Raw genomic sequence first — 17846 nt, forward strand, 5'->3', positions numbered from 1 at the left:
CAATTGTAGGTGAATAACCCCCAAATTGAAAATGCAAGAATCAAAATCAGTCGAAAAGAAATGGCTATTTAGAGCACTGAATGGATAATATATGAAGCACTAAATTGTATATATTTAATTATGTATATTGAAATTAAATATATTTCTTTATTGTAATCAAAGGTTATGGTTGGATTTTAAATTTAAATAAAAATCAAGTAGATGCATAACAATGGTAGAAATAATAGTTCACACAAAGTCACTGTATGTATGAATAACAATTTGGTTGCTATTAAGGTATTAACCATCAAATTGATTAATTTAAGCTCATGAGTACAGTATTACATAATGATTGTGTTTAACATTATACATTAATTAGGGTAGGTATATACATCTATAAAATGAGCAGTTTATCTAAATGAAATTGATAATAATAATGAATGATAACATTACCGGTAGGCCTACATAGATTCAGATTTGAGTTATAGGGTATTGTCTCTTGAGAGACAGAAGGATATAAACAGATCATTTCATGAACCCAATGCCCTCTCTCTAAACAGATAAAATTTGCCATTTTGAATAACAATGCCAATGGAGACAAAAATATGCGTGCCTAAAAAAAAATGGCAGCTCGCATGTTTTGCCTCTTCTTTTAATTTAATCTTTATTCATTTCAAAGTCATGAAAAGGCACTTATATGATATCAACGAACATGGTCTACAACAACTCCAATTGACAAAGTAATCCCAGTTATGCATGTTTTTTAAGTACCAAAACTTGAACATTTTCAGCCCTTTTTTTGTTCCTTCTTTTCTTCTTCTTCTTACAATTATTTTTTTGATTTTTGACATTTATGGCCACATAAATAGCTTAAAACATGGACTACAACAACTAAAAATAAGAGAATTATCGAAGGTATGAGTGATTTTAGGTCTTATAGTGCTCAAAATTATCAAATTTTTGGAGGCAGATTTAAAAAAAATGTCAGATTACCCTCCCAATTTTCTGATACCGATATCACGAGCCAAAACCGCCGATTCAATCATCCGATCCAATCATATTATCATAGCTCTTACTTTACTACAGGGTTAGGTTGATAGAAACAGTCCTTGTCTGTAGGCATTTTGACTATGAAAATATATTTTCTTTTGCTATGTTCACTAAGCAAATATTATTCAAAAAGCAAAGTTTAGGAAGCAAATAAAAACAGAAGATTGGGTCTTAGACATGTATGGATTACTAAAGCTTCTTTTCCTTTTACTGTACCCCACTGGGCCCACCCCACTGGGCCCACCCCACTGGGCCCACCCCTAGCTTGCCTTCAAGGGAAATTCAACCTTGAAAGCAAACTACTCTAGAGGAAAGCAGAAAAAATAATAGATGTATAGACTGGTGAAATTTAGAAAGAAATCAGACAAAAATTGAGAAGGTTATGAAAGAAGTTTTGATAGTTGTAATCACTACAGATATTATGGGTCTTCAACTTGGCTGAATCAGTAATGTCTCTCTGATGTACATGTAGTGGCAGACAACTTTCCCATTTATTCCAACACACAAAATGACTAAAATGTAAATTCTTCAAAATATTATGATTCAGGAGGGTCTATTCTCTTTATGCTATCCATAATATAATTTGAGTAGTCCCCCCAAGGGAGAAAGTACTTAAGAGAAAAACAGAAATTAATGATATTTGTGTTCACGACAAATGGGAGAGTTACCCACACCTTCGTAAATTATTTAAAAAAATTTAATGACCAAAATTTTCAAGTTTTGGGCTATCAAATGCTCAAAAAACGTAGGCATGCATTATAATCCAAGATGGTGGCCCGCATGTTTTGCCTCCTCTCTTAGACCAATATTATTGATTTCAAAGTCATGAAAAGGAACTAAATATAAAAAACATTGTCTACAACAACTCCACATGACAAAATAATCCCAGCTATGATTTTTTTTTAAAGCATTTGATAGCCAAAAACTAAAATTTTCGGCATTAACAAACAAAAAAAAAAAAAAAAAAAAAATTCTGCCGATATTTTTCTGATCATTTTTATTGATCGGCGATCAGAAATTATTATCCGATCACCCCTGATCAGCTCAAGATTGGACCCCGATCCGATGATCTGTTACAGGCCTACCTTCGTCACAATCCACTGACAAAACTGCCAATTTGAGATTCTCAAAGACTTGGTGATCTCATATTTCAAACATTCGTGACTTTCTTGTTTCAACATTTTTTGCTATTCTTATTTTTCTGCGCCAAATAATAATAATAATAATTAGATCAATATAGCACAGCTAGTATATACCCTAATGCGCTGAGTTGCCCTTTAACTGACTTTAATTGACTTTAATCATCACTTTTTTGTACATGAAGCTACATGTGGTTGTCTGATGGTAATTTCTCAAGGGGTTTATTAGTCTGAGGGATAATTGTCGCAGGGGATTACCGGTAGTGATCGTTTTGCTAGTTATTGTCTGGGTAATATACGGTATGCACTGTGGTTGTGTGTGTGTTCAGGTATGAATTTTTCTTGATACATGGTTCCCAGTAATTTACTTCTTGTTTGGAACAGAGTGAGACATTAATGATATGTACAGTGTACCTCTATTCTACAAAACAGAATTTTGACAGCATACAATTCCTATACAGTATAGAGTAGAGCAAAATCTACATGTATGAGTAAATTTGGTCTCATAATTTTATGTGTTTTGCATCCTGATTCAACAGATTTGTGAAATCAACCATCACAATGTTACTGAGTACCTTTAAAATGGAGTTGAACATCGTGTCAGCTATTTGCAAAGAATTTTGTTTTCCAAAATATTTTCACACATCACACCCTCACAAACAAGATATGAAAACCTGTAGATTGTTAGATTACCATGCAAACTTCTTTGCAAGAATTTATAAATGCCTTTGTAATGTTTTATACTGTACATGTACATGTAGCTTAATAATTTGATTTAGAAAGTACATGTAAGAAAAATCTTTTACAGCTGTAGGTGTACTCTAGATCACCTAAACATATACACTGTACATGTACATTGTATTGAGATCTGTACGAGTCTTTTGTAACATGGGATATACTGTACATGTACATTGTTCCAATTAGAAGAAAAAAATTCTTTATAGCATCTAGAAAAATTACATTTATTGGACAAGAGTGAAGAGAAAGATTCAAAACTAGAATACATGTACACGTGTACATGTATGTAGCCCTACAACGGATTTAGCTTGGGTTGTGTATGGTAAGCCAATAAGAATACTTGTTCATTATAATACTTTATTTACCTTATTTTCCTTCAAAACATATTAACATTTAGAAGGACAATTTTTTTAAATTTTTTATATAATGTTCTCTCGGAGAAGGATTTTCATTGATTATATAATTATCAATGCAAAACATATATTTTACTTCTTCCTTGTATGCATCAGATGATATGAGTATGCCCCAGTCATGTTCTTGTGTATCATCTAGACAAGGTGCATAACTTATATTTTCAGTGTGGGAGAGTCATGAGAGATGGGTCTATTAGCAGCCGGAATTGGAAATGTTCTCAATCATTTTTCTTGGAGTTTTGATCAAACAAAAATGAAATATCACCTTTGATTTTGTTCTCCCTTTGATTTCGACTCCCCATTGAGCTACCCCTCAATATAGAAGGAGCCTTACAGTGGATCAATAACTTTGGGTGAATAATCAATTCAAATCAAGTTTCATATATATAGGGAAAGTTCTATTTTTATATGAATCTGGAAACAAAGATAATGCTGATGCAGAGATGCTCTATTTTCTTTTAAAGAATACCGGTAGTGGCTTTTCACACTGCTCTGATTACTAATTAATGAATTTGCCATACGATACTTGGTCAGGCTCAGGCTTTAAAATTGCCGTTTCTCTCCCTTTAAAATGTATTATTAAGAATTACACAAATCTATCTGTTTGTGGTAGAAAAAGATATTGAAAAAACAATAATGAAAATAAAAGTAGGTATGAAAAATGAACATTAAAATATTTACATCCTATCCAAGGGACTATACACACATATATGTAGGTAATTTGGGATGTGTGTTGTGTACTGATTGATACTTTGTCTAGATCAGGGCTCCGTCTTACAAAGACTTACATGTACAATTGATCCAAATCAATCGCAAGTCCTCAAATCAATCGCAAGTTTGCAGTCTCCTATCTCTTATGTACATAGTTGTGATTGATATCAATTGCAAATTAGTTGCGATTGATATTAACTCTTTGATATCAACTCTAAGACGGGGTCCTGGCCTTCTCAACTGGCGGCGCGCCACTTGTGGTGCTTGCGGTCAGTCGGAGTGGCGCGCGACTGTTGCAACAAGAAAAACAAAAAACAGAAAGATGAAAGAAAATACATATTTGAGAATTAAATACTCAGCTAAAGCCAGAAGCTGCAGTCGAATTCGAGCCCGTGCTTAACAAACAGCCTGCTTAACAAACAGGAAGAAAGGGGAATTTATTGTATTTTACCATTTTAAACGAATCTAAACCTAGGGTCAGAACAACAATTAGCTTACGATGGGATACCGATTTTAACATTGCCAATCTCTGAAAACATCTTGTTTTTGTTTGTTTGATTTTCACTTTATTTTGACATTTCCTGTGTTTATTGCATACAAAAAACTACATATAAGTATACCTCCAGTGTAATTTTACCCAGGAATTCTACTAAATTTTTTACACCAATATGAAATTATGATTGATTATATTGGGGAATGAAATGGTGTTAAAAATGCCCCATTTGGGCCTTAGGAAAGCCCTAAATCCACCAGCTTCAGGGGAACTGACCCCTGCTACCCCCCCCCCCCCCCCCCTCCGTTAGGGCTTCGCTCCTGGACCCCACTCATTTTCGGCTCGGTTGCTACGCTCCCTCGCAGCACAGTCAACCATTTAGAGTGGCACTTCAACTACAAATTCTTTTCGTTTTGGCGCTTCTAATAAACTAGTTGAGAAGTCTAGATGCTCCATTATATGGCAGCGTAAATCACAGAGTTGCTAAATCTGCATTTATAGCAAAATTAACGAAAATAATAAAATCATAACTTTATCTTGTATCAGAGTTTTGTTGAACCTTCACAGACAGGTTTTTCTAATTTGTTGCTGCTTTTATAAATCTCACCTCATGCTAGAGTAGATATCTCTGTTTAAGCCTCATTCAAACATGATGCTGTACACCACCATTTTATTGATGAAACATGGTTTTATTATGCTACCACCAGAGTTCAGTGCTTCTTGTGTGAACAGGACAATAGGATAATAATGTCTGCATATTTGAACGACCCTTTGACCTTGCCCATGCTCCAAAGTCCTGACTTTGTTATTATGTGTTCCCTAGAATATTCCCAGAATAGACCCAGCCAGTAGCTAGTCTGTCTGCATGGAGACTGCAGTGTTCCTTAATAACAACAAAGCTGATTCCAAATTTATGAGCGAGGGCCGCTGGAGTGTTTCCCACATAATACCAAGTGTAGGACTAGCCTGCATGTATACATGTACAGGTTTTAGTTAGTATTCTTTGTCAGGTCTGTACATTGAAAATGGAGGATTCGTAGGCTTCTTGTGAAAGCAGAAGATGGATTTTCATTTTAAACGAATGACTCCAGATTGTTCCATAATTTGATAGACTAAGTAAAAGAGGTTTTCATTTTACAGTGTGGTTCAGTATACATTCTACATTTATTTTTCATGTTATATACAGTGTATATGAAATATCCTTTAGCCTAATTATAATCTTATTGCATTCTTTAATAAGTCAACATAACAGTTCAAATATATTTGCTTTCCATCTGATTTTGTTTAAGTAGGCATCCCTGTATGATCTGCATATACATGCATGCATATGATGCAGCATGATACATTTTAACAATGATTTTATTAATTGTTTTTCATCTTCAGCTTTTGAGAAGAGCAAGAACACATTCGGCTTCACGCTAGCAGCCAATGGAGAGGTGGTCATCTATACTTTTAGCATGGGTGACGATTATCCAGGTAAGATTTGGATGAAATCTCTTATGATACAAAAAATAAAATATGATCTAAATGAATGTTAATTATTTTATTGCAAAACTCAATTTGAGAGCTTGGGGAAATAGCATAGGATCGGAGGGAAAGTATCCCTTACCAGTTCCCATCACAGTCGGCATGGCTAACTATCTTTACTGAAGCTAAATGCTTCCATGTGAATCACACAGCAAGAATTGTATTCATTACCAATTTTGAGACAAAGGAAAGGACTTCAGATATATGTAATTATTATAAATATAACATAAATCATACAATATATATGATAGAAAGAAAAGGATCAATATCAGTACTTATACATATATTTCTATCTCTGCAATTCAAGTACATACAATATACATACTGATGTAGCATACAGATTCTTATATTATATTATATTCATATTTATTTCATTTCCAACAGAAAGGTTAACAAAGATATTACATTTGATTTCATACATAATTCATTTTTCAAGAAACTATACAAATAAACTTTGCACATAATAAAATTATTACAAGAATTTCTTAATTTCTGAGGAAATGGGGGGATCCACTAAAAAGCAGTGCTTGTCATTTGTGGATCCCCCGGAAAAAAAAAATATATAAATGTTTCAAATTTTGCCTGCGAAGACTTAGAAAACACAAGACAGTATTTCAAAACAACATACAATTTACAAACACGAAACGAACAAGGAGAAGTAAAACAGATAAGAAGGAAAGGGGAAAAGGGGGAAGGAAGAAGAAGCAGGACAAATCATGACCGGAAAAAAGTAAGTTATAATGTTAATTTTGGGAAGGTAAGATCATAAGACCAAATAAATATTAAATTAATCGAGCAGATGATGAAGACCTAAATGAAAAATTAAGATGATTACCAACTGTTATCAGATTTTTCTTGTATATTACTATAAGATTTGAGCAAAAATGTTTTTAGATTTTTCTTGAAAGAATTTAGGGATGGACTATTTTTAATACTTTCACTTAGAGAATTCCAAAATCTAGGACCATCATACATAAAAGACTTCTTCGCTAATAAAGTTCTAAAGAGTGGTAGGTGAAACTCGTTTGACCGTCTAGTTGGGTAATCATGAAATGACCGATTTAGGGGGAACATGGCATCAAATATATGTGGAAGGGTCTTTTTTGAATACTTATACATAAATTGTCCTAAGTGAGGTAGATACAGGTCATTTGTTTTTAATAGTCTGCCATTAACAAATAACGGGTCTGTGTGTGAGAGTGGAGTAGAATGGTATATAATACAGAGAGACTTCTTTTGTAATAATTAACAGTCTATGTAATAGAGTTTGCTGCGTGTTGCCCCAAGAGAAGAAAGATCGGAATGAGCCTGAAAGCATCCCATTCCATCACAGCATGACGAACTGTCTTTATTACAGTTAAATGCTTCCATGTGAATCACAGCATGAACTGTGTAACCAATTTGGAGAAGCAGGAAAGGACTTCATAATTGGTTTAAATTAGTTTACTTGAAAATGGAGTTTCAGATATTTTTCGACATTGAAAGTGAGTTAGTGTTTCCAGTGTAGAGCAATGAAGAAAAAAAGACATGCTGATTTGAAGCTCTGGACAGCTTATAAATGAGATCCTGTAGAGTAAGATGGAGTTGTGGTCAGACAAAAGAAAGTGTCGTTGCTGATGAGTATATGATCTCACTTCTTTATAGTAAACCTTGTGAGATCTCCTGTCTCTTAATGAAATATTACCCTTCCCAAGCTTGATTCTCCATTTCTCTCTCTCTCTCTCTCTCTCTCTCTCTCTCTCTCTCTCTGTCTCTATCCATTCTCACTTTCTTTGTCTCTCTCAAAAGATTTGATGACATTTTTTCTTGTATTGTATCACAAGGCCCATTTACACATCCCAAATACCATTTTGAAAAATCATCGATTTTGGGGTCAACCACACCCCCCCCCCCCAAAAAAAAAAAACACTACTGGAAAAAAACCATTAAAAAATACGTCAAAGTTTGCTCATACTGATTTTTTGGGCGAGAAGTGCGCTACTTGTCAGTGCTCTGCATGCATTAGCATGGAAGTGAGGAGAGTCACGTGAGCAAAAATTGGTATCTTCCCAAAGATTGCATTTACACTGTAAAAATCAGTGAAACTTCGGCAGGCATTTAAAAAGACTACACTTCAGAGTCCATCATATGTTTTCAAATTTTCGTTGTGTTTGCCAACTATTTTTGGTTGCAGTGTAAATGCAGCTATTGTTAGGGGTAACCTGCTCCCCCAAACAATAAAGTGACCACAAAATCAACAACAACAAATAACATTTAATGGTCGTAGTGGTTAAATGAACTTTATGACCAATAGAGTGGTTTCAGTTCATCAATTTATTATATGAATTCACTCTATGCTTGTGCTTCAATACAAAGACCACCAACAAAAAGAAAACTTGAGATCAAGCAATTTTGTCCCTGGAGTGTTGAGTTTGTTTTGCAATAAGATAAATAGAATTCAAGGCTTGTTTGAAAAAGTATTTGTTTAATGTTTGGCATGGAAGGTGATGACGCACTCTGTGTAAACTGAAAATCAATTGAATTGAATTTAGAAATAATAATTATAGTCACATTGAACGTTGTTCCTATTGTCCCTGTGTGTCAAACAAGTACCTCAGATACTTCCTTGTTTCGGAAGGGGGGATAGTACGTAAAGTTCTAGCAACCACCCACCCAGATCTATTTGTACTTATATTTGAGAGGATGAGGATTTATAAAGAAAATTGTTTAATTGTTGTTTCAGTTTTGCTCTAAGAAGGGGAGTCTGATACAGTGTTCCCACTTCTGTTTATCTTCTTTCCAAAAGTTTCTAGCATGATATTTTACAATTTTAACTTGTTTAGACACATTCATGAAAATGGTTTCTTTAATATTGCAAAATATAATTCTGTACAGGGATGACAGTTGTCACAAGAGGAGTGGTGTAAGGGTGCGACAACCTCACCATAATTGTCTATCTGAATTGTTTAGCCTTGTTAAAAAGGCAAATAATATATGATCTGGTGAGGGTGCGGGTTTGGTTGGAAAGTTTTACTTAACTTGCTATTAAACAGATGTGGTTCCACATCACCTCACACCCCCTCCTCTTTAAAATGATTTAGTTATGCCCCTGAACATTCAATTTAAAAATGATTACAATTTCTTTGTAAACAGGTCTTCTTTGATAAAGACTTTGCAAATACTAGGGTAAACCTAAAGTGAGTAAAACGTGTTGCATACTGTACGTCTCGAAAATGATATATCAGTACAATGATAGAAAGTTCAGTTTCTGGAATAAGATTTTATGACTTACAGTTACACCATACACATGTATGCGCTGGTGATAATTGTGTGGTGGTGATCAATTTGTTATACTCTAGAATTAACCCTATCCCTAAATCTAACTCTAACCTAAACTAACCTAACACCCAGTCACAGTCCAAGCCCTAGTATGGTGAAATAAAGCCCAGAGCCAATGTTGGATTACCATCATATGATAAAAAGTAACTAAACTGTAGAAATTGTGAAAGTGTATTGAGGAGTGTAAACATGACATGTTAAACTGATTCTCTGATCTGGAAGGCTTCAAGTTGAAGCGAAAGTGATATTCTTTACAAACTGCACTGCTAGATTAGTATTACAGTGTCTTGCAGTGTCACCACTGTCCAGCATGACAGTATTCACTATGAGCTACATGTACTTGTACTTGGAAGCAATCTTACCAAGGCTCTTATAATTCTGTGATCATACAGTATTTGCTGCTCAGAAATGTCTGTGTAATAAAGTAAGTACATATATTGTCTGTTTGGAGCCAGAAGGGTGTTAACTCATATACTTTAACCCTTCCTTCTCTGAACAGATGATATGTATTAGGTATTCAAAATATTAAATGGCCAATGTTCTTTTTTCAGATTTTGTTTCTGTCAGTTGAAAATTGGAAAAATAGCTGGACAAAGTCAAATCATAGTTCAGTCAATTATTGTTATTTTAACTATGTCGCCATTCTCTGGACATTCTATGTGAAATCTGTGCCAGATGGGCAGATTTTTCATAAAATTTAGCATATGTTATCATTCATCAATTCACCAGTAAATTTCAACCAATTTTTGATGGGAGAATTGCTGAAATTGAAAGTCTTTGACTCAATTATCTTGGGAACTTGCAATGTTGAAGAGGGATGGGGGGGGGGGGGCGGATTTGTGTATGACTGTGTCAAAAGTTGAATGAATATCGTGACTGGGATTAACAGAAAACCCATGTTATTAATTCAACATTTCCATATTTATTTAGTTTCATTTGTGAGGTCTATTTGGGGGAAATACATGTATGTCCATGGAGGCAAACATGTATTTCAAAATTTCAATTATTTCGATATATTCATGTAGCTGTGAAATTAAATTCGAGTTTCATTGTCTTTGAATATAATAAAAAATGACATGTCTGAAACACTGAGAGTTTGAAGAATGATGAACAACATTTAGTTTGGAAATTTGAGAGGAAAAAGGGGAAAAAGTAAAATTGATTATGAATGAGAATTCTACATTAAAGGAGTAATTTCAAAGAAATGTGATATTCGTCACCCATACAATTTCGCTTTGGTATATAATATGTTTCAAAAAGTGGTATATTTACTCTTTCTTTGTATTAATGATACAGTGAAAGAAAAAATGAAAGTGAAAGTGCTTCTGGTTTTCAAGTAGAAATAGTTTTTCTCAGTATATCTTTGATTTTTTGGGGTGTGTTTCAAACTGCCAATGTTTGGGCCTATTTACATGTACCTTGTTGATACATGTGTTTTTAGTCACTATTTACATCATGCTGTCCCAAAGGCCAAACTTCATTTTGTACAACTAGTTCTTCTATACATGTAGGTACACTATATGTCATTAAAATGTACCCCCGGTATATTTACCATCTGTGTCACCTGTATGCTTCTTTCCAATAATGACTTATCAGTTTTTAAGAGGAACCTTATTATAACAATCTCCTTGAGACCAAGGAAATTCCCTTGTTAAACCAACACCTTGTTTATATCATGGCCAAAATAAAGGAAAAGAAGGAATTCAAAGGAGTGGAAAAGGACATCATTACCTTGTTATATACAAGAGTTTGTTAAAACAAGTATCTTTATTACTACCCGGTAGTCAAAATGTATGAAGATGGGACAAGGGGAAAAGATGATGTTGTGTTTGATTTCTTCTCTTTTTGCTGTTGTTTCTAATTAGATAATACAGTTCTGACGTATTCCCACTGTCCTGATCAACCTCTACTTATTCATGAACGCATACCAACTTTCTTCAATACGATATCACCGAGTAAGTATACACTAGTAATGTAACTCATGTAGCTACATGTAGGATGTACATGAATTGACCTTTAGTCATTTTGATATTTTTAAATATTTACATGTATAATGTGAATTGTTATCAACATCTCAAGTTGAAAACATTGTAAGTACATTGTAACCCAATGATTTATAATATAATTTTGTTGATCAAGACATAGAGGCGCTATAATATTTGTATAGGTAGCTAGGGGTGATTTACATGTCAAATATTGGCAAAGTAAAGGGGAACTACATGTATGAGAAATCAATGTACATTAACCTTGCACAAAGCGACATTGCATGTGTCAAATAACCTTTAAGTCGATGATAATAAAAAGTCAGAATTTTCCATCATAGATTTATGTATGTTAAACGAATCCCAATGAAGCTACATGTACCAGCTGTACTGCGGCACAACATTATGCTAGGCCTATGTAGGGACAAGATACATGTACATGTAGTAGATACAGATATATACAAAGTCTTATTTCTATGACTTACTCACAAGTCGAAGATTGCCTAGGACAACACATTTTACTCAGTCCCGTCATGGCCAACTTAAACAAGGTTGACCATATATTTTGTGAATATGAAATTGTTATTTTATTAATAGTTATCATTTGTTTATGATTTTCATATATACATGTAGTTACCTGTATGATGTTTGAAAGAAAAACGATGACTTTGAGTCTACATTAAAGCTGTCTGTTTATTACGTTACTTACACGTTGAAGATTGCCTCACTTTTATGACTTTTTATGTTTTCTTCTCGTTACTCAGTTGTGCCCTATTAACGATATATTAAGAAAGAAAGAAATGATAGACCCCCCCATTTAATTTCAGAGGTATCCTGTATACTGAATGTATTTTAGATTTTGTGTTTGCCCCCTTAACCCCCCCCCCCCCCCCCCCTCTTTGATACTGATGGATCAACATTCAATGTTTTTGTTTGATCCTACCACAAAACTTTGGAACATTGTCTGTTTGGAGGTAGAAAGCTAGAATAGCATTAATTTGTTAACTTACGCCCTGTCACTGAGTTAACACCCTTCTAACTCTCAACAGAAGATATATATTCTCTGCCTCATTCCAAGACAGTTAGTGGCTCATTGATCATGTATAGCATTATAAATAAATAATACGCTGATGTATAATAGTACTTATACAGGCATTATATTGCTCTATTAAATATGCATGATTTTCATCATTTTATGTGACAAGATTACCACCTCTCAATAGAATTGTTCCATACAATATATATGTCTTGGCAGATGATGTACATGTATGTTTTTGTCAAGTGCGTAGGATATTTTGTCCCCCTTGGGCATTGTGCCAAAGTCCTTATTGAAATGTAATGCAATTACAAGAATGATTGGAAAAAATATATTTGAATGCATTGCTCCAGTATTCATAAATATTTTTCGTCTGATATACATGTACAAGTAGATAGAGAACAAAAAGAATTCCTACAATACAGATAGTTTGAGGTTTATAATACATTTGTAATGCTTATTTTGGCTAAGGCATGAATATTGTATTACCCTTACATGTAGACATGAAGACAATCAGAGAGATGTGCTTGTAACACCACCTCCTCGAATTTAAAATGTTTGTCAGCAGTCATTATAATTATTATTGTTATTATTATTATTTTACTATGAATTGTCACATAAAACCATAGAAGAAAAGTCCCAGACGTTGCCCCAATGTTCCGATTAACATCAAGTAATTGCAGGATGTTGTTATTCTTGGAAATTCACAGAAGAAGAAAAAGAAATCACTGTGTTTTTTAAAATGGCAGAAAAAGGGGATTGAAATAAATCTTTTCCTCTTGTATGACATGAAATACACTTTCCAATAAACAATCCCTCAAGTGTATGACCACTATCTGACAGTTATTCCGACAACTCGTAGTGAAATTATAATATTTCCATCTTGGGGATAATGAGAACGGGTTCTAAATCCCAGAGATACTTGCTACGTCATTACTGATCAGAGACTCTTGGTGAATTTGTGATTATGATAAACAGCGCCTGAGGTGAGAAGGTAGAATATATGACCGCATTGGGCTCATTTACACTGCAGAAAATAATATGAAAAACCATCATCTTTTTAAAAATACTACCGTTTACACTACTGGAAAACTCCATAAAAAATCATCAGTGTTTGCTAACTTTTTTTTTGGTGTGTGTGTGGGTTGTAAGCATGCGCCACATGCTGCAAGCAATAGCATGGAAATGAGGAGAGTCACTTAAGCAAAAACTGGAATATCTCACCAGTGATTTTAGAAAGAATATTTAAACTGCAAAAACTGGTTGAGTTTCAATCAGTTGGAAATTAAAACACTCCAGAGATGAGCTTTTTCGATTTTGGTATTTTTTGTCATGTTTATAGGTGGTTGCCTGGCAATGATTAAACTCCAGAACTGATGGTTTTTGCGTGCAGTGTAAATGACCCTGCAGATGGGCATTGACACCACAAGAGGATAGAAAAGGGGAAAAAACATCCTTGCTTTAAATTTGAATTGCAAGATGCCACAAATTGTTATGGTGTGAAGCTGTTTTGAAGCTTATATTGTGTAATGTGAAATTTGTTAAATTTAGCTTAAAAATACAAAGTATTTAGGTTTAGGTTTAAACCTGAATTAAACATTAAAAACTGTTTTTAAGCTGTTGGGAAATTGTGCCTCTTACCTGAAGGTTTGTTTATGACAGGATTGGTCTGGTTCTCCTTAGATGCCAGGGGCGGTATTCTAATAACCATTACATCTGTAATATTGATGTATCCTCACCGGATCCTAACCATTACAAAAATATTCATATTTTGAGTACATTTTGTTGCCACTCTCGCTTTCCTCTCATTATATCCTTATCCAGCGCACAGTCAAAAGTAGGGTGTGTACTGTGGGTAACCTAATTTAAATCTCAATGCGCACTGGGAGATGAGAGAATTGGTTTTCTGGAAATTTCGATATCTTTGGTTTTATCTTATCTTCCACAGTATTTACAACAAAAATTACAACTGCTAGAGGCTTTTGTATACAGGCGTATCTCGAGATGATGACAACTTTCTAACTCAGCATCAGACAATTTATCTGACATGACATGATTTTTACGCATTGGCAAAAGAAAAATGTCAAAATATCATCTTTGAAATGAGACCAAAATCATTAAAATGAGTGATTCTAAGGATCAATATCAAAGATCAAAGATCAATTGCCCATTACTTATGCATGCTAGTGTTCAAATAAAATGAATAAATAAATGTTCATTATCACTCCCTGTGGAGTGACTGATTTTTACTTTATTTTATTATATTTTTATAAAGTTGCAGTAAGAGCAATGCTGATTTATGGATGGCAAATTATCATTTTATTAACATTCTACACATCTTTATTGCCAATTTGAAGGTTTTTATGCAATCAATTTATCATTTTTGAGACATACACAAACTAAACTAGGCAGTGAGTTTCCTTCTATTTGCATGCTCCTGTGTGTTAATTAGCTTTCAGAATAGAAAGATAATACTGTACAATGTGCAAGGCCACAATACATGGTAGCACCTTCTATCTATTGAGTGGTCATCGCATGCCCTTGCTCATACATGACTCCTATTACCTACATTTACATTCACACGGTTGTACTGTCTTAGTTATGAACTTCAAGTTTAAAATTTATAAACAACGATGCACAAACTATGGCAAGGGTTCATACAGGACCAAAAAGACAAATATTTAAAGTTAACTAAAAGCTGGGGAAAGCATTTCACTTAAACTACAAGCTGCATGGCGTAGCCATATCCTCACTTCACACAACATTGTGGGAGGACCTCTGGCTGCTCGTAGTTATCATGCTAACCTTAAGATCTGACGTGCTTTGTAACTTACAAGTTAATGTGTCCTGTCCCTAACTGAAAGATAACTTCCAAGTTATAACCACAACCTTAACTTCAAGTAATAGCGGACTGTTGTGAGAACCTCACTGATAATATATGCCAGTGTCCGAAACCTACAGACCAAATGTGTTTACCTATGGGCTGCTTCTAGCTAATGTCAATACTTCATGTGTATAAAGGACTATATATAAAGATGTTGTTCATGTAATTCTAGACAGCTAAGACCTTGGCCTACTCTACAAAGAAGGGCTTTGTAACCTGAAAGGAAATAGATGATACTGGACTCCTTCTTTGTATAGTGTGTACAAAAGATGAGTAGGGTATAGCTTATCTCAACTTCCCTTTTCTTCATAGTTCTTATATTTCATCCGACCTACATAATGCCAGGCCTAAGACATGCAGGAAAGAGAACAGAGAGCTGCAATCAAAACCATTCGGCCTTTTATATTCCCACCTGCCTATTGGAGTAGCACAATGCAAGGATGTGGACTATTTAATTTAGAGTCATTTAGGGAACTTCCCTGAACTCCTTTGAGGGTTGTTCTTCGGCTCACATGTCTAAGGGGGAATGCATTCTAAGAATCGCTTGGCTCAATATAATGATATACTGCAAGGGTCATGAGTGCAGGAACATACAGTATATACACATACTCTCAGAGTGATATCAAGAAAATTTAAGTGTAACAGTGGATGTGTTGTTTGTTTGGAGCCAGTTGTGTAGTAACTAATATACTTTAGCACAGAGTTAACACCCTCCTAGCTCTGAACAGTAGGTTTGCTGTAGATGCAGCCATTTTTCATCTTGGACACTTGACTCGAAACAAGAGGGACATGGCATTACTTCACAGGACATCAAAACATCCTTTAAAATACTTTAGATGTCTGTTTGAAAAGCAACATCACATGTGCATAAATAATTTTCAATTTTAATGATTGTTCTTTTACTTCAGAATACTGGAAGAACCCCAAGTGTGTGAATCCATTGCCAAGAGTTGGAATCCAAGAACCAGACGAAACGACCGACTTCTGGCTGAATGAAGATAGTCCGTCAAGTGACATGGATGTGGTATGTAAACTACAAATGGGTGAAAATAGAAATGGTACAATACTACTCAAAGCAGTCGTTTTCCATATTCCATATTACAGCCAAATCTTCTCATATGTCAATTTCATAAAAATATTTAGATACAATTTCTATAGTGAAAGAAGGGTAACACTTTTAAAGTGATGATCTTGTTTGGTGTGTCTGTCTCTGTCTCTTGTCTCTCTGTGTCTCCCTGTCTCTGTCTCGCTCTCTCTTTGTCTCTGTCTCTGTCTCTCCCTCTGTCCCTCTATCTCTGTCTTTCTCGCACCTCCTCTCCCTCACTTTGAGTCTGTCTGTCTGTCTATCTCTCTGTCTTGCTCTCTATCTTTCCCTAACTATTTCTCACCATCTAACGCTACAATTTTGTGTGTGCTTAATTTCTAGTGATGATTAATTCTGTAACTTTTTTTAATTTCTTTATTGTTCAGTTTTTAAGATACTTGCTTTGTTTTGTATTGACATGAAGTCAGCAATAATTTTTGTTTTACCCTGCAGAATATACCTGCAAATGAAGATGGTGATGATACAAATGACAGTGACTATGATGATGATGGTGAAGATGACAATGATGTCGATGAGGACTACTATAATACCGATGGAGAAGATATACCGGTAAGGGTGGTACAGCTGTAGACTTTGGTTATTACTCAAGTTACTGGATTAAGTCCAAGATGATATCCCATAGATAATGAGTCACAGCAAGAATTTCTAATGAATGTGTTATTGAAATCCTTCCATCAATTGGTGTCTATTGTTTTGTGCAAAATTACACATGTGGCAAACGAGTGATGGTGCAGAGAGGCGAAAAAGCAACCAAAGTGTTCAGGAAAAGTTTGGTAGTACATGTAGATGTATCCGCAAACCTTAAAGCATTTTTAGATTTAAGAACTATTAAGAAGAACCATTGAGAAGTATTGAATTTAACCACTATATATATATACACTACAGTCATAACTGCAACAGCAATTACCTGTATAGAAGAACCACCTGTCTATAAAGACTACATTTTCTTTATTCCCTGGAATAATTTTCTCTTTGAAACCTGTATGAAAGGAAGCTGTAGTTAAAGACAACATGCCTTTCTTGCTTGAGTGAGTGATCTATAGGTTTCCATATCTAACAATGACTGTTTCCATCTTTGTTTTAGGAATATTTCTCTGATGAGGATGAGCAAGTTAAGATGCATCCACTTCTAGCTCATGATATAGAGCAAGTCAAACAATTAGCTGGTAACCAGGCCATATCATACAGGTATATGCAAACTCTTTTATTTACTTACTACATTACATACTGAGTGGGAAATAGAAATATTTTTTTGTAAACTGTTAAAATTCTGACTTTGTCTATCTGGTTAATAGAATTGCAATGGCAGAAATGTGCAAGTTAAAGTGAACTCAAGAATCAGATTATTTTTGTAGGTACATGTACTTAAATTGGAGTAGATGTTTTTGCTGGGATTATGATTTACAGTACACGTATACACAGATTATCAGTATTGAGTCTCAATTAAGTCTGAAAATGCATTCATTTCAAT

At 34.5% G+C, this 17846-nt stretch overlaps 1 protein-coding gene across 2 annotated transcripts in view; it reads left to right on the forward strand.

The window, feature by feature from the left end:
* Positions 1–17846, forward strand: part of LOC578024 (protein mono-ADP-ribosyltransferase PARP6) — a 33854-nt gene that overhangs the window by 1842 nt on the left and 14166 nt on the right. For both annotated transcript variants that reach the window (XM_030976552.1, XM_030976553.1), the window contains exons 2-6: positions 5907–5999; positions 11234–11323; positions 16179–16294; positions 16808–16924; positions 17460–17563. In XM_030976552.1, coding sequence (XP_030832412.1) covers positions 5907–5999; positions 11234–11323; positions 16179–16294; positions 16808–16924; positions 17460–17563 — 520 coding nt within the window. The remainder of the gene's footprint in view (positions 1–5906; positions 6000–11233; positions 11324–16178; positions 16295–16807; positions 16925–17459; positions 17564–17846) is intronic.

Source organism: Strongylocentrotus purpuratus, unplaced genomic scaffold (genome assembly GCF_000002235.5).
Source record: "Strongylocentrotus purpuratus isolate Spur 01 unplaced genomic scaffold, Spur_5.0 spur5_scaffold_9, whole genome shotgun sequence".
Classification (NCBI taxonomy): Eukaryota; Metazoa; Echinodermata; class Echinoidea; order Camarodonta; family Strongylocentrotidae; genus Strongylocentrotus; species Strongylocentrotus purpuratus.